Genomic DNA, 26,461 nt, shown 5'->3' on the forward strand with positions numbered 1-26,461 from the left:
GAGATAACTAAGATGACGGAGGTTGGAAAGGTATATTTAGAAGTTGCTAAAAAATACTTTGGACATTGGGATGCAGAAAGGGGGGGTATGGGGGAGTCCCGGAAAAGAAGTTTATGAAAAAATGCTATGAAATTATACGTGTTTGTTGGTTTTTTATGTGTTTGTTTGTGTTTAAAAAATCTGTAAAACCAATAAAAATTTTATAAAAAAAAAAAAAATTCAAGCTCCTGCAGAAGAAGTCCTTCTCTGAATTGCTAAAGTGCTATTATAAAGTTGACCCACTGGGCCCAAGGGAGAGAGATGGTTGAGGATTCTTATCATAAAGTACCCTTCGTTTTGTGCCATTCCCAGGGCATAGCAGGCACTGATGTCGCAAAGGAGGCCTCTGACATCATCTTGACTGACGACAACTTCTCCAGCATTGTGAAGGCAGTGATGTGGGGGCGCAACGTTTATGACAGCATATCCAAATTCCTGCAGTTCCAGCTCACAGTCAATGTGGTGGCAGTCATTGTGGCCTTCACTGGCGCCTGCATCACACAGGTAGGCTTCATTGCTGTGCAGTAGTGGCAAAGCGTAGAGGAGGCTGGCCCATGAGGAGGAAGAGGACACTTGCCCCACCGACCTCAGCCTGCCCTCAGCCAGCCCCGGGAGAGGATTTCTGAGGGTGTTTGATGCGATGTGCTTAGAAACTTCCCCACAAGTAGGAGCCAGCCATATCAGACTTCCTGATTGTGGGGACCATTTCTGAGGTGTGTAAACCCTCTTCACCAACCTGCATAGAGATCTGACGTGTGTGCCCTGGGGCACTGGGGGTGGGGTGCTTGTATGTCCCTTGTATGTTTGTTCCCATCCCTGCTCAACTGCACGTCTAAGCAAATGCCTGCTGAACATAACTAATGTTGCCCGAAAATTAGGAAATTACACATTTGGGAGTTGTAGGTATATCTCATAGTCTTTCTGGAAAAGAGTAGCCATATGGGGAGAATCATGGAAAGGTGCATGGAAAATGAATGTTTGAGGAGCAGAGAGGTTAATCTGACATGAGAGAAATGCTGAATACAGCTGCTCTATTATATATGGCTCTTGGAGAATATCAAGTCAGGCTCTCCTATAAGAACATACTTGAGAACCAGGCAGGAAGCAGGTTTGAGGCCCAGCTCCATGTTCTGAGCAGAATGTTGAAAAAGTGGGGAGAATTCTGGGGATGAGTAAATTGGTCCTTTAGGAGTAGTTGCTTACCAGGCTCCAAAGATAATATGTGAGGTAAGGCCCATTTGTCTTGAAGGATAAAGGTAAACAAAACCACTGCTTCGTGGTTTTGAATCAGGACTATTTCAGAGACAGAAAAAACCCCAGCACCCTTAACAGGGGAGTTTTTAGCAGACAGGAACAGCGTGAAGAAACACCTCCAAATTTGATCTGTAAATTCTCTCTGGATTGAACTAATCCTGTAGATGTTTTAATACCGGTCCAGTTCATTGCTTTCCATGCCCTAACAAACCTTTGCAAAGTGGATTGAACCAAAATAAATGCAAGCATATGAGGCTCACTTAGATCATTGGCCAGTCTAGTCTAAGGACTTCCTGAGCCAATGACTACTCTGACTTCCAACAGTTCTCCAAACCCTCAGGGCAGAACTACCTATTTCAAGACAAATGTGGAGTTCCCACCCTGTTCGCCCGATGGCACTGGATACTTCCAGACAGAGCAGCTTATTTATTGTGGGACTGATGTATGTATGTTTTTTCACAGCATCCGTACAATGTCATTGCCATCAAAATGCCATCCCTTCCCATCAAATACCTGACGTTCCAATGCCGCAATGCCCCTTCATCTCCACTTCTCTTGCAGGACTCTCCACTCAAAGCAGTTCAGATGCTGTGGGTTAACCTGATTATGGACACTTTTGCTTCCCTGGCTCTGGCCACCGAGCCCCCGACGGAGGCCCTGCTGCTGCGCAAGCCGTACGGACGGAACAAACCCCTCATTTCCCGCACCATGATGAAGAATATTTTGGGCCATGCTGTCTACCAGCTTGTTATCATCTTTACCCTCCTCTTTGTGGGTGGGTTCTTAGGACACTGAGCTGGAGTTGGGAGGGGCAGGGGTGGGCCTGGGTCCACGGTTCGGAGAGGGAGGAGGGAGAGGCTTGGTTTGCTGGGTGTAGTGTCTTCTCTGTGATGCACTGCTTTACACACACCCCTTCCTCACCCGCAGGTGAGGTTTTCTTTGACATTGACAGCGGCCGCAATGCGCCCCTGCACTCCCCGCCCTCAGAGCATTACACCATCATCTTCAACACCTTTGTCATGATGCAACTCTTCAATGAGATCAACGCCCGCAAAATTCACGGCGAGCGCAATGTCTTCGATGGCATTTTTGGCAACCCCATTTTCTGCAGTATTGTGCTGGGAACCTTTGGCATACAGGTACAGGCCTGCTCTAAATGGATGTGAAGGACCAAATTGAGTTGGGGCGGGTGGGAAAGACAAGATGGATGGATGAATACATGGATGGAAATGTGTATTGGTGGCTGGCTGGCTGGCTAGTTGCTCTTGTTTTTTTAAGAAACTGGGCTTTTCATACACTCTTGCTTTAATAATAAATTTTATCATACATTGTTGCTTGTGCTCTTTGTGTCTTATAAGGTTTCATAGGCCCCTGGCCCCATAGGCTGTTGTTGCTATTATATCAATATATCAAGCATCTTAACTGAGGTTGTGTACACACTAAACCTTTAAAGCATATCCGAAGCACATTTCCACTTCAAAGAATTCTGGGCGCTGTCATTTGTTGAGGGTTGCTGGCAGTGCTATTTTTCTAGAAAAAGAGGTGCCAGGATTCAATGTCTTCCTTGTTCTCTTAGAATGGAAAGGGCACCCACATGAGAGGTGCCAGAACTGAGCTCTGGTGAGTTCCAGCTGGGGGGGGGGGAGCCCTGGTTGCTGAACATTGTAACTCCGTGTGGGGCAAACGAGTGTCCAGAATCCTTTGAGGGAAAGTATGTGTTTTGAATATGCTTTAAAGGAACTTACTGTATAAATGTTGAAAGTGAGGAAGATGAGGGAGGGAGGGAAAGGGGGAGGCAACGTTAACAGAAGACAGGTGTGTGCAATTGCATATATATGTATTTAGGTTTCTCTTTCTCTTGAGGGGTGAGGAATGAGGCACAGCTGGAATAAACATCCATTGCTCTAGCCCCATGTCCCAGCAGCCCTTGAAAAAGTCAGGACAAGACTGTGGGCAGTTTGTTTAAGAACATGAGAAGAGCAAATTCCATAGTTCTGCCTCAGAGCTATATGGCTGCCTCAGAGAGAGCTCTGGCTCCTTGTATCTTCATGGTTGTCCTCTTCAGACCTCTGGTTCTCCTTGACCTGCTGTTACATCTGTGACTCTTTCCTTCAACTTGGGGTGCTTCCAGACATGTTTTTATTGCGGGATTGGTTCTCATGCATACAAGTTTTTTTTTGCAGTGTCTGCACAATGTTATTGTCATCAATATTCTAGCCCATATATTTAGTTATTTATTTAATGTACCATATTTGTATCCCACCTTTCTCTCAAGCTGGGAACCAAGGTGACTCTTAATCCAGATTAGCCCTTTATGGGGAAATCCAATATAATAACAATAGCTTTGTTGCCAATGCCCCATTGAGAGTATTAAGCAGCCTTGCTTGTGTGCTCTCCGCTCCCATTGTCAGTATTGCCCACTCTGATCTTCCTGGATCCAGTCTTCTATCTCCTCTCGTCTATATGCAGTCCTGCCTGGCCACCAGCTCCCATGAGCCCCCCCTTTCCCAACAGTGTGTATAGATACAGAGGGTGGGCTTCCCTCTACAGGAGTTTGTCTCACTCTGCCTCTCTTCCCCCCCAGATCGTCATTGTGCAGTTTGGGGGGAAACCGTTCAGCTGCTCGCCGCTGAATGCGCAGCAATGGCTCTGGTGTCTCTTTGTGGGCTTTGGGGAGCTTGTCTGGGGACAGGTAAGAAAACCCTTCTTCTGTCGTCTTCATTTGTGCTCATCATTGGATGGTTTTGGAGTGTAGGATAGGATATTATTTATTATTTATCCTTCCTCTTCCTCATTTGTGTGAGTTTAATGTCTGGTTAGCAGGGTGCAGCATAAAATGTAGAAACTTCTGGGACAAGGTTGCTTAACCTTGTTAATAATTATCCAGGACAGATAATAATTTAGCAGGCTGGGCCTTCCCCCTTTTCATCCCTCTAAACAAAAGAATCACACAGAAGCCATGTCAGGATAAAAATATTGTTTGCTTACATAAAGTTCCAGACTTGGTTATGTAGCACCCTGCTTGTGGTTAACGCTTAGCTGGAATGAAATATTCAACGCAGCAATAGAGAATTTAAAATAATTATTTATTTGTCAGACAAATAAATGAGAGGCACAGTGGTATATGGTTACCAAGCTCTGGCCTGGCCTCCTGCCATTATGGCCAGCACTTATATTCCCTTAATCCAGCCCCCTTTGCTCCTCCTTGGGCTGCCTCTGTCCAATCAGCCTGGTTGGATTTCCTATTGGCTGATTGCTATATCCAATCCTAAAAGATACACCCACATCCTCCTGTCCTTATATGGAACACAAACAGCTATATATTGTTACATCTATAAATGACAAATAAGTAGTAATATATCTTACATGTGTCTCAACAAGGAATCTTAATTACCAGCTCACCTCTTGCCCTCCCTGCCCTATTGCCTTCTAAAACAAATGGTTAATCTTAAATTTTTATCTTAAACATATGTCAAGGATCTTGAGTTTCACATCAACATTGAAAGATATCCTTCATTTGAAGGTTTCTAAACAAATGTCTGACAGCTAATATATCAGGACAGCATTTGATGGCGTCTTCCTGTCTGGCAGGGGGGCTAAACTGCTGGCTGACTTAATTCCAGGATAAATACAACTCTTCTAGCATTTGTTAAATCCTTTGCATAATTACATTTAAGCCAATATATTTAAGCTAATATATTTCATACATTATCATAGGTAACCTTTTAAAAGGAATAAGGCCTTTTTAAAGTAGAGAGAGAAAGAAAAAAAAAAAAAAGAACTCAGTTTAAAACAGTTTCAGAAGAAGCCTCTTCAGTTTACATCCCCCCCCTTCAGCAAGCTGCTTTTCCCATTATCTGTTTAAGGAAGAAACAGCTTTAAAAAGACTTCCCAGCTAGATGCTTTAAAAAGACTTCCCAGCTAGCCTCTCTTTCTCTGTCAGCTAGATGTTTTTTCTCCCATTTGCCTCTGGCCTTAGAAAATACAGCTCAAGGTTTAAAAGAGGCCCATGGTATCATTTTACTATTTGCCCATTCCTAATTATATTTATCTCTGCCTTTGTTATCTTCTGTAACATGTAGGGTCAGTGTCATTACTCAGTCTGTATTTTCAGCTTTTACGACTTTGAGAATTGCTTTCTGCTATCAATCAAAAGGGGCCCCTTGTCTTAGGAGAATGGCCAAGGTTTTCTCTGCCTGGCATGAAACATTTGAAAATCTTTTAGGCTCTCTCTAATATACAAGTCCTGATCAAACATTAATAAAATGCAGGCTTATGCCTGATGCCTCATTCCCCCCTTTCAAGCTCAAGGACCTTCGTCCCAAGTGTCCTTGATAGCTTGACCTTCATCATATTCCTGAGGTAAAGCTCTGTATAGGGCCATGATATGAGGTAGAGTTTCATTTGAAACCATCTTGCTAATTGTACTTCTAAAACATGAAATGATACATGGCATCATACATAAAACCATTACCACTACTGTCAAGAAAAACAAGCAAGACAATAGTATCCCTTTGAGTCCTGTGACATTAGGTAACCAATTGGTGAGCCATCCCATATCCCATCCTTCCCATGTTTGTACTGGGACATGTGCTATATTCTCCATCTTTGTGGCCAACACACGGATTGCCTCACCATTATCTGAAATGTTAAAGCAACAGGCATTCCCTGTCAAGTTCAAGACTCCACATAGGCCTCCCTGCTTGGCAAGTACATAATCCATTCCCATTTTCAGCTGCAAAATTGCGGCTCTACTTTCATCCAATTGTTGTGCAATAAGTCTCAAACTCCGGGCCGTTGCATTGGTTACAAGTTCCACTACTGCTTGCAATCGAATTATTCTGTTTAGATTATAAATAGGATCCCGTGCCCCTTGTATGAGCTCACCAGGATTCCAGGAGGCAGGATCATAATAGGCTATAATGCGCTCTGGTGGCCAATCATCAGTACCGCTCCAACTTTGGGTACTTCCTCCTGCTATACGAGAAATATCAGCGTTTCTTCGTGTTCGCTTGGGCAAATTAGTAGGCATAATCCACATTGGTGGTAATACCCATCCCAGGAAACAAGTCCCACTCCATTTGGAGGGGAGTTTCTTGTATGCCCATTCTCCACATATCCACCACAACCATCGTGTCTGAGGTCTTTGGTACGTGGAGTACAGAAGGCGAAATAGCAAAAGAGGTAGAGAGTTCACAGTGCAGTATGTTAGATTGCCTTTTTCTGTCACAGTTATGTTCCATACCACTTTCCATGCATGAATAAAAGGAGGTGCACAGGGCAAGGCATCCCGAGTTCGATAGGTAGTATCGTGTGCCCAGGTATTCTTAATATTATCCCAAGTGTAGTGACAATGAGAAGAGCCTATCATGGTAGAATCAGCTGCATCTGATGATTTATGTACACAGAATTCCCCTTGTACAGGTATAACTCGTAATGGTTTAGTTGAGTTCCATCCGGGGAAATTCTGTACTTCTGTTTGGTGTGGTATTTCGCTTACCATACCAATGGCATCTAATGGTATCGGTAATAAGGGCATACCTCCCTCTGAATCATCTGGCCCGAGAGAGCAAACAAGGCAATTGGTCCTATTTGCAACATTGGCTACCATTTCAGCTAAACCTACCCACATATTGTGGTCATGGTGGAATCCATATTTAGTCAATTTGGCCAGATTCAAGGACCCTTCCCCTTCCCAAGGGATCAGGATTAATAATAGAATCATGTTGATGTCTAGCATATGCATTCCTTCCACAAAAGATTACCTTATAGTGATAGCAAATAAATATTAGTCCCAATATAATTCCCCCAGTGACAGAAATGGGGAACCACCAAGACCAAAACATATATCCCGAGGATCCCCAATGAGTAATATCTCTGATAATTGTTCCACAAGGGGGTGGGCAGTCAATTAATTGTATAAGAGAATCTGTCCTTTCACAATCGCTGGTTCAGATGCTCCTCAAGCTTCAGGCGTGCGCAGGTCAGCCAGCTTCCAGGTTGTGGCTGCAGCAGGCCGGTCGTCTAATGTTGCCCGTGACCTAGCCCGTTCCCGGTAGGGCTAGATACAGGGGTTTTTGGAGAGAGTCAGTTTAAGAGGATTAGAGGGGTCACCTTTGCACGTCCAACTGCCTTCGGACTTCTTCAAACGAGAGTGATGAATCCAGGGGGTCACCTCAGCTACCTTCACCGCTGTTGGAGTAGAGAGCAAGACGGTGTAAGGTCCACGCCACTTAGGTGCAAGTGGATCACGTTTCCACTCTTTCACCCATACGCTATCGCCAGCCTGGAACTGATGAATCGGCTCGGCAATGCTGCACGGCGTGCGCTCGAGGACCCACCTGTTAAGAGAAACAAAAACACGGGAGAGAGATTGCACTTGTCCCTGTGTCACATGGTCTCCTATTTGTTTAAGATCAGCTGGAATATCCTGAACAAAGGAGGGCGGTCTCCCATACAGGAGCTCAAAAGGTGACAACTTAAGTCTTTTTGTGGGTGCACACCGAACACGAAACAGTGTTATGGGTAACACATCTACCCATCCCAATCCCGTTTCCTGGGTTAATTTTGCCAATTGGGTTTTCAGAGTCCGATTCATTCTTTCAGTTTTCCCTGAACTCTGAGGCCTATAGGCTGCATGCAGTCTCCATTTCACTTGTAAGACTCGACATACTTCTTGTACTACTTGATCAATGAACGCTGGCCCATTGTCACTTCCAATGCATCTAGGTAATCCAAACCTCGGGATCAATTCAGTGAGGAGTCTCTTAGTTACCTCTCGTGCCTTTTCAGTTCGGGTGGGAAAAGCTTCAACCCATCCGGTAAGAGTATCTACAAACACAAGGAGATACTTGAATCCCTTAGAAGGGACCAGCTCTGTGAAGTCCACAATTAGGCTTTCCATGGGGACATATCCCACATGTTGGATTCCAGGAGGTTGTACCGGTCCCTGCCTGGGATTGTTTTTAGCACAAAGAACACATTTCTGTGAAATGCAAGTTGCTAATTGTGATAGGTTAATAATATACAACTTCCGACTGAGACTCTCTCTGGTTGCAGTACCACCAAGGTGAGTAGATTCATGATAATTTCTTACAATTGTGCCTGCTAGATGATGAGGTACATAAATCCTATTGTCTGGCAGGATCATCCAACCGTCCTTCACAACTGCTCCTTCCTGTTCAGCCCACTTCCTCTCTTCTGGGGTATAGTGAGGTTTAACTTCTTCTGGAACTACCTCTGGTATGAGGGCTGCTATAAATCCTCCCACAGGCTTTTGGGCTGCCTCTCGGGCTGCTTTGTCAGCAGCATGATTTCCTCTGGTTATTGGATCCCTTCCTCGTCCATGACCTTTGCAGTGCATTACAGCAATCTGTTCTGGAGCCCATACTGCTTCTAACAGGATTTCTACTTCAGGTCCATATTTCAAGGCCTTCCCGTGGGCTCCTATTAGACCTCTTTCTTTCCATAGAGCACCATGTGCATGCAGGGTTAAGAAGGCATATTTAGAATCAGTATAGATGTTTGCCTTACATCCGGCTGCCAATTGCAGAGCTCTAGTTAAACCTATAAGTTCAGCTTTTTGTGCCGAGGTGCCAGCAGGCAAAGCTTCAGCTTCCACAACTTCCTCATTGGTGACCACAGCATATCCTGCTCGTCTGGCACCTTCATGCAGGTAACTGCTACCATCAGTATAATATACAACATCTGGATTTTTCAATGGTTCATCTTTCAGATCGGGTCTACTGGAATAAACTTCATCCATTATTTGGAGACAATCATGTGATTCTTCATCATCTACCTCTGGTAGGGGCAGCAAAGTCGCTGGATTGAGCATATTCACTACTCGTAGATGAATCCTGGGATTTTCACACAATAGGCCTTGGTACCTAGCCATCCTTGGGTTCGTTAGCCAATAACTACCCTTATATTCCATGAGTGTCAGAACAGCATGAGGTACATTCACATACATTGTCTGGCCGAAGGTAAATTTATCAGCTTCTTTGACAAGGCTTGCAGTGGCCGCTACTGCCCTTAGGCATGGAGGCCATCCTTTTGCTACTGAGTCCAATTGTTTTGACAAATAAGCTACTGGACGGTTCCAACTTCCTAATCTCTGGGTCAGGACTGCCGCTGCAATCCCATTCTGTTCATGTACATACAGCTGAAAGGGTTTTTCCGAATTAGGCAGTCCAAGGGCTGGGGCCTCCATAAGTCGTTGTTTGATAACTAAAAAGGCTTGTTGCTGCTCAGGTCCCCATACGAATGGGTCCTTTTCTGCACCTCGAGTGCTTTCATGTAAGGGCTTGGCCAGACTGCTGAAATCAGGTATCCATAGTCTACAAAACCCTGCTGTTCCCAGGAATCCTCTGAGTTGTTTCCTTGTGGTAGGTTCCTTGATAAGGCAAATAGCTTCTTTCCTCTCTGGCCTCAATGCTCGTTGTTGGTGTGAGATGTCAAAGCCCAAATATTTGACCTTTTCTAAACATAACTGTGCCTTTTTCTGGGAAACTCGGTAGCCAGCTTGCCAGAGCAAGTGGAGCAGTTCCTCTGTACCTTCTTTACAGGTATCAAAATCCTTTGCTGCTAGTATAAGGTCATCTACATATTGCAGAACCACCTTTTCTCCAGGTATTGAGGGGTAACTTGTTAGATCCTTCGCCAAGGCAGTGCCAAATAAAGTTGGGGAATTTTTGAATCCCTGGGGCAATCTCGTCCAAGTTAGCTGGCCTTTTGTTCCTGTTAAAGGGTCTTCCCACTGGAAGGCAAATATAGGTTGGCTCTGTGGTGCCAGCCGGCAACAGAAGAATGCATCTTTCAAGTCCAATACAGTAAAAAATGTTGCTTCTGGTGGGATCAAACTCAGCAGGGTGTATGGGTTTGGTACATTTGGGTGCAAGGTCTCGATAGCCTGGTTTACGAGCCTCAAGTCCTGCACTGGCCTGTATTCATCTGTCCCAGGTTTTCGAACAGGCAAAAGGGGTGTGTTCCACTCTGATTGGCAGGGCTTAAGCAGACCATATTTTAATAGGCGGTCCAAATGTTTCTGGATGCCCTCTGCTGCTCGCCGGGGTAAAGGATATTGCTTTACAGATACAGGGGTAGCCATAGGTTTTAAGGTTACTACAATTGGAGCTATATTCTTGGCCATTCCTGGTGGGCTATTTTCGGCCCATACTCCTGGTGGCACCTGTAGAGTTCGGAGGAGCTTGTTTAACTCTGTATCCAATGTGGGTTGGACTTGCAGGGCTGACATTAGGCGCCATGATTGTTCCTTAGGTACGGAGAGGGAAATTATTCCTGCTGCCTTTGATGGCAGTTTCATTTCTGGACCTCGAGGAGTGAAGGTGATTTGGGCCTGCAATTTGGACAGCATATCTCTACCTAAGAGAGGTATTGGACACTCAGGTATATACAAAAACTGATGGGTTAAACGATGTCCCCCAATCTGGCATTCCAAAGGTTGGAGGAAAGACCTCTTAGCTGACTGACCAGTGGCACTTTTAATGACTACACTTTTGGATGCCTTTTTCTGCAATAGTTCTGGGAGTACTGAGTATTCAGCCCCAGTATCAATCATAAAGTCTATTAAATGGCTTCCTAATTGAATCGTGACCGTGGGCTCCTGGAAGCCTAACTTTATGGAGTCCGGTCTTTCCTAGTCTTGGGTAAAATCCTCCTCTGCCAGTCCAATGACATTGTCCCTACTCCGTCCTTGTCCAGGTCTCTGATATCTTCCATCTCGGATCATTCCCCGTCCCCGTCCCTGGTTTCTTGGGCCGGAGCCTGGGCCTGGGCCTGGGCCTGGGCGTACTTCTTCCAACCTCAGGGGTTCAGGACACTCCCGCTTCCAATGACCCTCCTTCTTGCAATTTGCACATTGATTCCTTCCCAGTGGTGGATTCCTTCCCCGCCCTCTTCCTCCATTTAAGGGGCGGTAGTCTTGCTTCACTGCTGTGGCTAGCATTACCATCTTTTCCTTCTGCCACTTCTTCTTCTCTTGTTTCTCAGCCTCATCCCTATTCCGATAAACTCGGCGTGCAATGGCCATAATTTGGCTCATCAGCATCCCTTCCCATCCTTCTGATTTCTGAATTTTCTTACGAATGTCAGAAGCGCACTGGGCCACAAATGTAGCAGTAATCATTCTGCTGTTTTCAGGGGCTTCAGGGTCAAAAGGAGTCCATATACGATAGGCTTCTTGCAGCCTCTCTAAAAAGTCTCCTGGACTCTCATTTGGTTTCTGTTCTACTTCTGAGACTTTAGACATATTAGTGGGCTTCTGGCATGCCCTGCGGATACCTTGCACAAGCGTCTGGCGGTAGGTGGTAAGTCTGGCCAGGTGAATTACATTGTTTGGATCCCAATTAGGATCTTCCAAGGGAAAGTTGTCTTGGAGATGACGGTCAATATTAAAAATATTTCCCACTCTGGCCTGCTCACGCAAATATATCTGTGCCTTTTCAATTATGTCTCTCCTTTCCTCAGTGGTGAACAGAGTATTCAGGAGCTGGCGGCAATCTGTCCAAGTAGGACTATGAGTATTTATTATTGAAGTCACCAAGTCCATCATAGCCTGAGGTTTTTCTGCGAAAGATGGGGTGTGTGTTTTCCAATTCATCAGATCTGTAGTCGTGAATGGAATATATTGCAGGGTCGAAGTTCGAGGTGGCCGTGGTCCGAGTTGCCCGTTAACCAGCACAGGCTCCTCAAGTGCATCAAATACTCTTCTGAGAGGGGCTACTACGTGATCTTTCTCTTCGCTTTGCTCTAGGGGCCTCAAATCATAGGGGATGGTATTTGTCCCAAGGCGTTCTTTTAGCAGCTTTATACGCCTGGCTGTATTGCTTGCTGACCGATTAAGGTCTCCCTGTAACTTCTGTAATAATTCTCTAGGATTTGGATGTACAGGAGTTTGGGGTAGGCAATCAGTTGTTTCACTAAAAGAGACTGTAGATGGAGTTCTACTGGGACTCACAGATGGAATAACCACTTCTGCTTGGGCTTTATTATAGGCCTCCAATGCCTCCTGAAGATATTTATCATAATCTATCAAGGAATCAAGTTCTGTGACTCCAGCCCCATTATTCATTCCACTTTCTTGCCTTGGGGTTACAACTGGTGGAGGGTTTGGATTAGGCTCCCTTCGATGTGGAGCATAAGGTGGAGGTGGAAGCAGCTCTTCCTCTGGTCCCTCAAAAATGGGTTTGAGTTTATTTGGCAAGATTCCTTTCCTAGCTTCGGCTTTTACAGCCAATAATTTGCATCGTTGGACTTTGCATTCCCTTATCCATGGAGGATTTTTATTTAATGTGCTCAGCCAGGAATCTATATATGAAAATTGTTCTGGGCACCCTCCAATTTCTTTGGCGATGTTGGACCAAAGTTTGCTTACTAAATTTATATCAAAAGTTCCCTGAGATGGCCATCCAGTATTTTGCTTCGGCCACTCTAATTCACATAACGTTCTCAAGCGCTCTGGCGTCATTTTGACTCCATATGCCCCTGAGAAGGCTTTCTTAAAATTATTTAACATACATTCAAGAGGTGTATTTTCCCCTTTTGAACCCCCAACTCCCATTGTATGGCCCTGTGAAGTATCCACTCAGTCACTCACACACACGCTTCGTGGATTTCCTTGCCTGGTGAAGTCGCCTTACCAGGAACCGAAGTACTGCCCACTCCACACTCAGGTCAGCTACAGATTGCTCTGTACTTTCTCACACATACAATGCGCTAGATACTTCACCACACACTACCTCCCAACTTTCCCTTTTCCCCCACCAGACCACCATCTGATGTATCCAACCACCTAGCGTACTCAGTTCCCACTTACTGAGACGCAGAAGTTTGATCAAGACTTCTCTTCCTCCCAATTAATTGGAGGGCCAAAAATCCCTTTGTGCACTTACCCCTGGTTGGTTCCGTTTCCCCCCGGTCCGTCGCCGCCAGTGAGCAGGGTATCAGACAGACGAGACTTCTGCGTTCCCCCTGGAAAAATTTACCAGTGCGCGCTTGGGTAAGCAGTTTAGAGATCCTCTCTCTTGTACCCTGCTCAGTAGAGCGAAGGGGCTGCGTTCCAGCAGACCACTTATCCGAGTCACAGGGCACCATAAAATGTAGCACCCTGCTTGTGGTTAACGCTTAGCTGGAATGAAATATTCAACGCAGCAATAGAGAATTTAAAATAATTATTTATTTGTCAGACAAATAAATGAGAGGCACAGTGGTATATGGTTACCAAGCTCTGGCCTGGCCTCCTGCCATTATGGCCAGCACTTATATTCCCTTAATCCAGCCCCCTTTGCTCCTCCTTGGGCTGCCTCTGTCCAATCAGCCTGGTTGGATTTCCTATTGGCTGATTGCTATATCCAATCCTAAAAGATACACCCACATCCTCCTGTCCTTATATGGAACACAAACAGCTATATATTGTTACATCTATAAATGACAAATAAGTAGTAATATATCTTACATGTGTCTCAACAAGGAATCTTAATTACCAGCTCACCTCTTGCCCTCCCTGCCCTATTGCCTTCTAAAACAAATGGTTAATCTTAAATTTTTATCTTAAACATATGTCAAGGATCTTGAGTTTCACATCAACATTGAAAGATATCCTTCATTTGAAGGTTTCTAAACAAATGTCTGACAGCTAATATATCAGGACAGCATTTGATGGCGTCTTCCTGTCTGGCAGGGGGGCTAAACTGCTGGCTGACTTAATTCCAGGATAAATACAACTCTTCTAGCATTTGTTAAATCCTTTGCATAATTACATTTAAGCCAATATATTTAAGCTAATATATTTCATACATTATCATAGGTAACCTTTTAAAAGGAATAAGGCCTTTTTAAAGTAGAGAGAGAAAGAAAAAAAAAAAAAGAACTCAGTTTAAAACAGTTTCAGAAGAAGCCTCTTCAGTTTACATCCCCCCCCCTTCAGCAAGCTGCTTTTCCCATTATCTGTTTAAGGAAGAAACAGCTTTAAAAAGACTTCCCAGCTAGATGCTTTAAAAAGACTTCCCAGCTAGCCTCTCTTTCTCTGTCAGCTAGATGTTTTTTCTCCCATTTGCCTCTGGCCTTAGAAAATACAGCTCAAGGTTTAAAAGAGGCCCATGGTATCATTTTACTATTTGCCCATTCCTAATTATATTTATCTCTGCCTTTGTTATCTTCTGTAACATGTAGGGTCAGTGTCATTACTCAGTCTGTATTTTCAGCTTTTACGACTTTGAGAATTGCTTTCTGCTATCAATCAAAAGGGGCCCCTTGTCTTAGGAGAATGGCCAAGGTTTTCTCTGCCTGGCATGAAACATTTGAAAATCTTTTAGGCTCTCTCTAATATACAAGTCCTGATCAAACATTAATAAAATGCAGGCTTATGCCTGATGCCTCAGTTACAGCAGTGAAAACAAGACAGGCAGAATATACTTCTATGCTATAAAATGTATGGTTGAGATAAAAAATGAAATCTGCTCTCAGGAGAACACAGAACAAGCATCCTTTCTCTTCAGTTCCATGGCAAAACGAGACTGAACTCTGAGGAGAGAGGAAGCAGTAAGGATTCTTTTCCTTTGTTACTTTTCCCACCGGGGCAAGCAGGAGATGAGACCTCACAGAGTGTCCTCTCTGGGAATTTACAGAGGAACTCCATGTGTCTTTTAACCTTTGATTATCTAGCAAAACTTGAATATTATTTTGGCTCAAGATTATTTCCCACACTCACGTAGCATTTAAACTTCCCAGCCATGCTGTAACACTGCACTATCCCAAACAAGTGCAGAAAAACTGATGGGTGCAGAGTGCAGAACTCAGCTTCCTAAGAATCTTTGCTTTCATTTTTTAAAACAAAGATCAAGTTCCTAGCCCTTGTGGCTACAAAGATGGCATTGAAATGCACAGTAAAATCTCAGAAGCCATGAGTATGGTTTCAGTGTGCTGATTGTATCCTGCCTCTTTCCTATGACTTGGAGAAACAGAATATATCTTGCGAACTCAGCACAGATATATGAAAATATGCTTACTTTGCATAATGTACATATGTTACAGACTCTAGCTTTTCTATGCGCAGAATTTTAGCTACCTTGGGCCTATGTTGTTTTGCTGCCCTGGGCAAAACGGAAAATGCCATTGCATGCCTGTGCTGCCACCTGAGGCAGCCTGAGGCAGGCAGCTGAGGCAACTGCCTCATGGGTGGGCCGGCCCTGGCTTGGGAACAAAATGCTGATCTGGCTGACTAATGTTTAGGAAGGACTGTGCACAGAGGCAGCATGTGTAGGTACTTCTTTCTTGCTGTCCTGAGAAATTGCAAGCCACTGAATCCTGCCCACTGGCACAACAACCGTGTAGGGTTAGAAGATTGACTTTATTATACCTCCTCTTTTATTGTGAGTTGTCAGAGTGCACCATATAGTCAGATACTAAAGACAGGCATGGCACCTTCTCTTGAAACTGGGGAAGCACCAATCAACACCCTTGTTTAGTTCTAGTATGTCCAGTTAACGAGCTGACTCATTAACTGGACATACTAGAGCTGTGGGGTGGTCACTTTTGGGGCATTGGCATATGATCCTCAGTGGGCTCCCCAGAAGGCAATGGAGCCCTCAGGCCCTACCCACTAGTAGGTAGAGCAGAGTGGAGGGCCTTCTCACCTGACCCCTCTGGCAGGTGTCACTGAGAGAGGGGCAAGGCGCTGGGGAGTCTGTCTAGAGCTCCCACAGATATGTTTGCAGAATGCTGGCCTTGCCCCTCGTATCCTCTGGGTAAATTGCAGCGACTCCAGTGCTGTGAGGTCAAGGTGATCCACCACTGTCTGAAACCCATGGCCTCACCTGAAGAGCTAGAAACTTTTTGTTGAACAAAAAACAAACAAAAAAACCAATGCTGTGAATCTTGGGAGTTATAACCAAACATTGCACGCAAACACATGCAATCAAGCAAATTTATACTTGTAAAAAAACTGTTTTTGCTGCTTCTGGAGGTGATAGAGAGTTTGGGCAGATTCTGGGGATCTTGATAGGGATGAAAGTCACATGGGAAATGATTGAGTGCCCCTTTTCTGCCCTGCTAATACTTCTCTCCCAATTCCCCACTCCTAAAGTGGCTTTTTCATTTAATGTAATTTAGTAAATGGCATTGAGATCAAGTGGCATGCATTCGTAAGTAACACGTAATTAGCCAACCAGATTCAGCTCTTGTGTGCTTAAGCCATGGGTAGACAAACTAAGGCCTGGGGACTGGATCCAGCACAATTGCCTTCTAAATCCAGCCCATGGACGGTCCAGGAATCAGCATGTTTTTACATGAGCAGAATGTGTGCTTTTATTTAAAATGCATCTCTGGGTTATTTGTGGGGCATAGGAATTCAGTCATAATTTTTTTTTCAAAATATAGTCCGCCCCTCCACAAGGTCTGAGCAACAGTGGACTGGCCACCTGCTGAAAAACTTTGCTGACCCCTGGCTTAAGCTATGCAGTCACATAAGGGCTCCTATTCTACTGAGAAAATGTTGAGATGTGCAACCGACACCTGCTCCCTTCTGTAGGTCATTGCCACGATCCCCAGCAGCCACCTGAAATGCTTGAAGGAGGCAGGGCATGGCCCCGGGAAGGATGACATCACTGATGAGGAAATGGCGGAGGATGAGGAGGAAATTGACCATGCTGAGCGGGAACTCCGTCGTGGCCAGATCCTTTGGTTCCGTGGCCTCAACCGTATCCAGACCCAGGTATGAGATAATGGGGAGGCGCCTCCCGCCAGGGCTTCCCTCACCCTTGCCCAACCCTTCCTTTGCTTTAGCAGTGACTTGACGATAAGCCTTTCATCTGGTTATCTCCTACCCCATCCCAAGACACCTGATGCTCATGCCTGGGGGAGAGAGAGAGAGACCTCCAATGCTGGTCTAAGCATTTCATTTCCCCGCTGCCTTGTTTCAGCAGAAAGAACTAATGAATGCAGTGCTTGGATGCATGAACAGAGGCAGCCTATAGAAGCAGAAATGGGATGACGAGTTGCTGGGTGGTTTGGAAATGCCCAGAAAAATGAGAACAAAATCTGTGGCTGAGATGGTAGCAGCAGAAATGTTGGTGGTGGAAGTAGCAGTAGTAACAGCAGTCATAGAGTAGTCCTTTCTATAGTTATCAGGCAGGTCATTTGAATTCCCATATTACTTGTAGGGAATGGAGGATGAGAGATGGTGACTTGTCCAAGGCCATCCAGTGTGGCTGTAGCTAAAGACGGACTCAGTTCTGACCTCTCTGATAGCAGCAAGGATCCCTGCAAAGCCACATGCTCCCGGAGCTGAGCCCATATTCTGTGCTCTTGCCCCATTTGAAGGGCAGAAGGCAGCCATAGTAAGGCCAGCAGAACATGCACTGTCTAAATCACCCAAGATGTTATGCTCCATGCTCCATTGCTCCTGTTTTTTCAGGACCCCAGTGTGGTGTTAAAACTGGGGCATCAAACATAAGATCCTGCAGTGTTTTCACCCTACTATAGTCTACACGATCTGAACATTTGCTGGGCCACAAAGCCACAGGCTGGTGTACTTACTCTCAAACCAAGCCACTGTTGAAATAGCCCAAGCTATTGACATTAAATTGGTATCTGTGCCTAAGACATACTTGCAAATGTCTGTGTGCCTCCTTGTACTGGGGAGGTGCAGGAAGCAGACTTTTGCTATGAACCCTCTTTCAAAGCCTCTTTTCTTCCCTGCCTGGAATATATTTTAGAAAGTGAAGCACCTGCAGTGGGTGGTGGACAAATGGAATATAGGTTTGGGGGAAATGATATTTGTCAAATTGAAGGAGAATGGGCATTTCAGTGGTGGAGTGATGAGGAATTTGGCCCTTCAAGTCATTTGGGTTTTATATCCCTTCATCCTACTAGTGGCAGGAACATACCTCCCTGTAGATTAATGATGTCTATAGTCCCCATATGGTGGCGACTGCACTGAATAGCATCTAGAGCCTCAAAGTATGAACATGCACCTTGTTTCCTCTGTAAGACAGTCCTTGCTTTCCTTATAGCCAGATTTTACAAGTTTGCCACAATAAGAATAAACTATGGAGATCAAATTCTGCAAATGTGCTTAATTGACTGGGTACTTAGTTTTCTATCACACCCATAAATCATTCAAATGTGATTTATTAGACACAGGTTTCATTTGGCACCTACAACAGTGACACGGTGGGTGTTTTCATCCAGGTTTTTTCTCAGAGTAGGCCTATATAAGTTAATGAACATGACTAAGGGCTCATCCACATCTACAGAAAACCTGATTGCTGTTTGCTCTGATGGAGCGCTAAAGAGCAGTTTTCCCCAGGGAAAAGCAACAGGACAACAGGAAATACAGATAAGCCCTAAGTCAGATCCATTAATTTCAGTAGGTCTATCCTGAGTAAATCTTAGTTGAATACCACCCAGTGACACTGACATTATCCCAGTTATAAGGAAAAGAGGTATTCACAGAAAATAGGCACTATGACACACAGAAAAGAACTCCTTCCATAGTCACTGGAAACCTTGCAACTCTCCTTCAAGTCTCAGGCTGCTTCCACACTAGGGGTTTATTCTGGAACTGCCATTCTTTGTCCACTTACTCTTTTAAGGGACATCTACATGACATTGTCGTTAAATTGCATCTGCCCTATATTTTCCCTGTACTTTTTTCAACTTCTTTTGAGAGCCCACAAATGTCGACATGGTTGGAACTGCTGCAGAAGCACCTTAACTCTACTCTTCTGTCCTTCTTTTTATCTTTTTAAGAAATGCGGTTTTGATGTGTGCAGTGACATTTGGGGCAACTGAGCCACACCTTTTCACCTTAGAACACTCATTATTACCTATCCATCTGGCTCCATTTTAGCAGTGTGTTGATTTTTTTAAGCTTTACTTTTAGATTTGTGTTAAAATGCTTTGTCACATTAACAAAAAAATAAGAGCAACGACACAATAACACTTCAGTGAAAAAGCATTCTACTGCAAATGTTAAAATTAACAAATAAAATGAACATGCTGCTGAAATGCATTTTTACACCGCTTCCACGTGGCAGTTTATTGTAGCAGCCTTGGTGCTGCTCATACATACAAGCTTTGTGCAGCACCCACTCAAAGTCGTCTTCATCAAAAGGGAACCTGTGAAAATGATAAATGGGGATTAAATGGGGGGGGTTATGGGACATCTTTTTGATGGTGTTGTTGCTGTGTGGATGCTGTGAAAAACTTGGAAGCATGAGCAGAACAGTGGGCTTATCCACACTAAAGAGTGGAGCAAAATTCAAGTTGTGGCTAAGCCCAGTGTCCACAATAACCTGCCGTACCTTCTTACCCATAATGCCATGTCACGCCCTTTAATATGGACAGAACAGAATAAGATGTACATACTGCAAAAGTGCAATGCTGAGTGAAGTATGGGAAGTTCATTTCAGTTTCACATGTTGTTTAAAGCAGAAGAGCAATGTCTAATAGCCTACAGTCTGGAAGCACCCTCAGGCAACCACTTTTACTTCATCAGGCTTGTAAACAACCATGAGGTCCAGAAACTTGTGTCTTATTTCTAAAAGGCAAATCAAATCTAGGATTATCTGGTATCTGACATGAGCACTGAAGATCAAGTACCACAGTCTTAGCTCTGCAATAAAAGAATGCAAGATTATACTCGGACACAAAACCCACCTGAGGGCAGGTTTTACCACCTCTAGCCATTGTGGGGCTTCTGTGCCACATACTTCAAACTAGGTCCATGTGAGAGGAACGATTTCAAGACAACCATGTCTAGCTTCTATGTTCTAACAACATGCTTTCTGATTGCAGCCCTTCCCCACCCACCCCCTCCTCCCTTCCCACTTCCTCAAACTGCCTTAAAGAGGGAGTGGGACATGTGCCTGGCAATTTTTCTTTCCCTTTAGCAAGTCAAACAAAAGGTGGTTTGCCTTAAGACTTGATGCTCATGGGATCTCAGAAGTTCTCAGGCCTGGAGCATGATGAGGAATGACCAATGGCATGTTGCATAGCAAAGTTGTTGCTTAATGGATGAAATGAAATGAATAGAACCCGGAAACCCAACTCTTCTCCTGCACCAGCTCCATTCCATGTAAATATGGCTGATTCCAAGGCATTCCAAAGTGAGGGAGACTGCTCAGCTGTCCCCACCCTCTTATTCCCTTTTCTAAGGAGAAAACAACACACACTCATCTGCAGCATGTGTCAGCAATGCAATGCAACCCAGGGATCCTGGTTTTGCTCCATACGGTAAACTTCACAAGATGTTCCCCTGCAGGAATGAAGGAGCAGGGCTTCCAGAATGGAGTGTAGGGCTACCAGGCAGGCCCAGGCCCCAGCTCTTTCACTTTTAAGCGCTGTGCCTTATCCCCAGCCCGCTAAACTGGCTTTATCCTGTGAGATGGTGGCAAAGCATGGCAGCAACCTGGTGTTAATACCAATCTGCATCAACTTGCAAGGTGGAAGCATTTCCCAAGAGGCCGGCTAGCTGTTAAAGAGGTAGGATGACCATGTGTCTTGCTCTGCAGGGGATAATCCTGTACCTGAAGGGCTGTCTGTGTGGTCCAGGCCCTGTTTAAAGAGCCCTGTCTTGAAGTTGCCCATCAATAGTTAGCATATGGACTGTGCAGACACACAGAGCTCAGCTAGTCATGGTCTTCTTCCCTGCTATGGTGAGATGTGTTGTGTTTTGACTTAAATTATAGTAATTATTTCTAAACTTGCACCTATACATATAAACTAGCATATACAAATTGTATGCAATCTGTGTCCTCCTTTGTCCTCCTTTTTGGCTGATGCGTTTGCTTTTTTTGTGGTGCCAGCCTAGGAAGAAGGGAGCAGGGTGCTTCCTGTGGTTCAGAATATGCCTTGCATAAAAAGATGACTGGCCTCAGAATGATGGAGCCTCTCCTGCCCTGCATCCAGCTGCTCATCCCATTTGCACCAGCAGGAGATCAAGAATTCCCAACTGGTCCATGGCCTTCCCTCCATTCCCTGATGGGTTCATTTGGTTTTATAACAATATACACAACCTTTGCTGCAACCTAGTGAGGACAAGTTCCCCATTGCATAACTGGGGGGAAGTGCAGCCAAGAGAGTGACTTGCCAAAGGCCACCTCAGTGAGTCCATGTCTGAGCTAAAACTCTCACACTTAATTTATTTTCCCTGCAGAGCCACACTGGCTTTGCGCCACTGCTCACATGTTGCTGGTAGTCATGAAAAAGTGAAGGTGCAATGAAGGTGAGCTTGCAGTGTGACTCAAATACTCCACAAGACTGAGAATTGAGAGAATTGTGATTTCTGCAACAGAAGAAATTCATCACATGTTCCATACAATTGCCTATATTTGAGAACTGCTAACGGCAGTCAGATTTTCGTTTCTTATTCTGGTACTTCAGATGGCCACCTGTCATGGATGCTCTTGTTGAGATTCCTGCACTGCAGGGGGTTGGACTAGGTGATCCTTGGGGTCCCTTCCAACTCCTATATTCTATGGTTCTGCTATTTACGCATGGTTCACTGAAGGGCTCTTTCCCTTCCCCACCATCCCTTTCCCCTGTGGCATCACTGAGCCCCCTAGACGTAGTTGCTCAGTCGGGTGCATGGGACACACCTTGTTCATACATTGAGTGCAATTCAAATGGTAAGGCTTTCTATGGACTATCCCTATACCATTTCCTATTGCAGGTGTTGTTTACATACTGGAATGATTCCTCCTACAATAAAAATAAAAATAAATGACACATCCTTGCATTTAGAAAAATGGCATATCAAGGCATGTTTTCCCTGACATACTAGTTTTCTACTTGTGCAAGTTTGTTTCTGGGGAACATTCCCCAAAGTGTTAGGAAAAGCTTCACTGGTTAATTCTGCTGAATCTATCAATAGCTTTAATACCTCATTATGCTTTTTTGGGTGGGAAGGAGATGAGATGAGGTGGTTAGTGGCTAAGGGCTGGCTGAAAGAGAACCCTGGCATGCAGGTGACACAGGCAGTCAGGTGTGTTTTTACCTCCGTCAAAAACTTTGAACCAGGGTCTACAGACATAAATGCCTATGGGAGCAGACTTGTCCATAGGATGCCTGCACTCCTTTTTCTCAATGGACAAGTAATGTGAGCTATGCATACTCACTTAGGCATTTGCAGAAATGGATGACACCACTATCCACCCCAATTCTGTATAAAGTGCTCCCATAACCCTGCTGCATGAATTAGCTATGTGTGTTTCAGAAGTACCAATTACAACTGCTATATTTGGGTGGGGGCAATGCCCCCCACCCCGTTAAATCTGGGGAGGGGGTGTCTTCCTAACCATGTGACTATGACTCGCTTGCTTGAGTCTTCGATAAACATCTTGGCCTGTTTGCTTTCACACTCTGGTATAGTAGTGAACTATATCAAAGAAGAATTCAAGGAGGGTAATTTGCAGGATTGGGAGGTAGATGCTCTGTGATTTTTTGTTCAGGTAGACAGCCTTTTCTACACAGTAATATTCTAATATTAGTCCTTTGATTCATTACTTATATAGCACGGCACGGCATGCTTCAATGTAGGGCAGCTCAATTTTAAAGCAAAAAAGTGGCAAACGTCTCCGCTCACACACGACCGAGCAATTTAATGATAATTTACTATTCTTTTTGTTCTTTTATTTATCTCTTGGGCAGCAGTGTGTTCCCTTTCTATACAGACCAACACTGGAGCACTCATGTAGCTAGCTGCACAACAGCACACTCTTCCGTTTTTTCCCAGAAGGCATATGCAACAGGAAGGCAGGGGGGCTACTTTGTTCTTCCAGCCCAGACGTAATATTGCCCTAGCCATGCCAGCAGTGGGGGACCTCGGGGTCTCAAATTTCCCCGGCGCTCTGGGCAGGGCCAAAATCCAGTGCCTGCCCCCTCTCCATTCTGAAGTATAGTTCTTTTTTTTAAAAAAAAAAGATTTTTATTAAAATTTCACAGATTATATAATAACAAGACAAAACATTAATACAAACAAACAAAGAAACAAAAACAAGTATAATTTCAATCCCTTATTTTCTTGTAATTTACTTCCCCAACTTCCTCATACCTCCCCTTTCTGTATTCCAATTTCCAATTATTAATTTAGCAAATCCTCTCCCTTATTATCCATTTAAATTTTTAGCCTTTCTTTTCTTTTTACTTAATCATTACAGCTAGAAACCACATAATTTCTAACATTCTGAAGTATAGTTCTGACATCCCCTGTGGCTCTGCGCCCAGTGCGCACAAACCGGCCACACGCCCAGGACTCGGCTGCCAGACATTTTATTTTATACTTAATTTTGCCAACAATTTTTATTTGCATAACTAAGATTAAACAAAACAAAATAAGTTCATAGCCAGCCTCCAACAATGAGATAGGCTACAGAATGAATAGCTACTCATAATCAACCTTCAGCAATAAATAGGGATGGCTTTTATATACAATATTTAGGCTGCAATTCTAAGTGCGTTAGCAGGAAATAAAAACAACAGAACAAAATAGCACTTTGTTCTGAGTAAGCCCACTGTGTTCATGTTGTTTCAACAAATCAGAAGTGGAGAATCGGTTTTCTTTGGCAACTTCAACAGTATAAAAGAAATAGAATCTCATTGTATGAATGTGTGAATTAGCCTTATATTTATAATTTGTCTCAGATTTATTTAGAAAATATTTATATGCTGCTTATCCACAAGAAGATCTCAAAGTGGTTGACATAACATAATGGGACCTACAACTATGTTTCATTTGTTTATAGCTCCTGGTGGGCTTCCACACATGTGGACAGTTTCATGGAGCTGGGTATATTCTTACAGCGACTTCTCATGCAATCAACTGTGCTTGGGTTCAGGGCAATCTTGCTCAAAACATGCATAGTATCCCCCAAGATTCAGAGCAGGGGAACTGTAAAATGCACCATTTAGAGACTGCACTTGCTTCTGTCGGAGTCCTGCCAAGGAAGGCCAGGCACTAGGGAGTAGATTTTGCCTTGACAGCAACTGTGACCTCAAGGGCAGTGCTTTTCTTTTCCCCTTAGGAATTAATGCCAGCTGTTCACATGCACAAGAGGAAGTGAAACGGTATACACTGGGACACAGTTATAAGTGGAGGTAACCCTACTCCCTATCGCTGGTCACCCCAGTCCTCAAGGATCCAGCCAGCTGTTCTACAAAACCCCACCCCTTCATGTGTTAAATCCTAACTTGGGTTCAGTTCCTTGGGCATGCTAGAATGTGGCCAGACGTTGAGAAGGAACAGACTTTTCTTGAATGAGAGATTTGTATTACTGCTCAGTTATACAGTGGTACCTCGGGTTAAGTTCTTAATTTGTTCCGGAGGTCCATTCTTAACCTGAAACGGTTCTTAACCTGAAGCACCACTTTAGCTAATGGGGGCCTCCTGCTGCTGTCGTACCGCCGGAGCACAATTTCTGTTCTCATCCTGAAGCAAAGTTCTTAACCTGAGGTACTATTTCTGGGTTAGCGGAGTCTGTAACCTGAAGCGTATATAACCTGAAGCGTATGTAACCCGAGGTACCACTGTATAGCAATTTGAAATGTGCAAATGTTTTATGACCATCCTCTTGTTTGAGGCTGTAGTCTTTGCCCCTTGGTGATGGCTAATGATGAACCTATTGTCCATGATTCTTGTCTTTTAATTATTTTATTATTTCCCCCAACGAAGCTGTAACACTGGTCTTCACAAACATCTTGTAGCAACGAGTTTCTCAGGTCAGTTGTGCCTTGCACTCTGTTCTTAATGGATTGGCTACAGCCATTTGTGTCTTGCTGGATTTCCCTCCAACAATTCTGGTATAATGTGCTGCTAAGGGTTTGTACTTTGTGTAAACTCTTTAGAAATGGAGCCTTCAAGTGTGACCAGTTGCCTCGATCTTCTGCTGGTGCAATTTGCTCTTTCCATAAAAGAACATCAGTGTGGTGCCAACTCCCACTAGCTGGCCTCTGGTGCATAATGCTTCATAGACTGTGGCAGGAGGCCAAACCCCCAGCATGGCCAATTCTGGCTGGTATGCGCTGTTCCACTGCAGCCGCTGCCCGCTGCCATCCAAATTTTCTATCTCATTTTCTCTCCCGCAGATGGAGGTAGTTAGCACCTTCAAGAGAAGTGGCTCCTTTCAGGGGGCTGTCCGACGCCGCTCTTCCGTCCTCAGCCAACTGCACGATGTAACCAATATTTCTACCCCCACTCACGTAATTCTCTCCGCCGCAAATGCCAGCGCCGGTGCCGGGAGTGAGTCTTGATTTCCTCTTACTGCTTGTGATTTTTTAAAAAAAAAACCAAACCAAACAAAGACAAAAAACCCCCCATCCTATTGCTGCCCTCCTCCAGTATCCCCTCCCTTCTCTTCTATCCACCCCACCCACCCACCCCCTTGGCCCCTCGTTGCTGCAATCACTGTTGCAATATTATTTATTTCAGTTTTTTCTCTGTCCGGTCTCAGTCACGCCGGATTTACAACTTATATAAAGCCATACAATTTCTGCGCTTTGCCCCTCCTTCTTTAGCCACCTGCACCCCTTTTCTCCTTCGTTTGCTCACCTCTTTCACCTTCTCTATCAGTGGCTGCTGGTTTTTAATGGACTGGAGTCAGATCCCCAGCTGGTGAGGTCATGGGCACGGAGGGAGGGGTCTGCATGGGCAGGGGGCTCTGTTTCAGTCAAAGGAACTGAAGCACCGTAGAGCACTACCAGCTGGGGATCCAGCTTCTTTTCTCGGCCTAGCCACACATCTTGATGGTGATTGGTGTTTATTGTGGTGTTTGGTGTGTGTCACTCACTGTTGCACGTCAGAGTTTTGCTGGGGTGGGGTGGATGGGTGTTGCATAGAGGAGAGCAAAAGATTGGGTACCAGACCCCACAACATCAAACTTTTGGACAATAACAGCTTATTGCATCACCATTCCTGGGATAAATATGAAGTCATCTGTTGAGCATAGTGAGGATCAAGGCAATTCTGGTGTAGATTAAATCTGTAGGAAGCCAGTACCAAAAAGAAAAAGAAATGCAGTTTTTTGCATAGAACCATTCACCAAACACAGGAGAAGTTCTTCCTTCTAACCGTGACTTCATGCCCCTGACTGGAGAGGACACTAGAATGAGCTGGCAGGTCAGACTCGCATTGTTACCTCTAAACACCAGATGA

General features: G+C 44.5%; 1 protein-coding gene across 10 annotated transcripts in view; it reads left to right on the forward strand.

Moving 5' to 3' along the window:
• Positions 1–26,461, forward strand: part of ATP2B3 (ATPase plasma membrane Ca2+ transporting 3) — a 134,584-nt gene that overhangs the window by 93,850 nt on the left and 14,273 nt on the right. For 5 of the 10 annotated variants that reach the window (XM_083482785.1, XM_083482783.1, XM_083482784.1 and 2 more), the window contains 6 exons: positions 352–543; positions 1,855–2,068; positions 2,221–2,432; positions 3,878–3,985; positions 16,841–17,023; positions 25,396–25,549. In XM_083482785.1, coding sequence (XP_083338911.1) covers positions 352–543; positions 1,855–2,068; positions 2,221–2,432; positions 3,878–3,985; positions 16,841–17,023; positions 25,396–25,549 — 1,063 coding nt within the window. The remainder of the gene's footprint in view (positions 1–351; positions 544–1,854; positions 2,069–2,220; positions 2,433–3,877; positions 3,986–16,840; positions 17,024–25,395; positions 25,550–26,461) is intronic. The other 5 variants (XM_083482780.1, XM_083482778.1, XM_083482781.1 and 2 more) reach the window with 2 other exon arrangements.

Source organism: Podarcis liolepis (assembly GCF_965112155.1).
Source record: "Podarcis liolepis genome assembly, chromosome: 17".
Taxonomy (NCBI): Eukaryota; Metazoa; Chordata; class Lepidosauria; order Squamata; family Lacertidae; genus Podarcis; species Podarcis liolepis.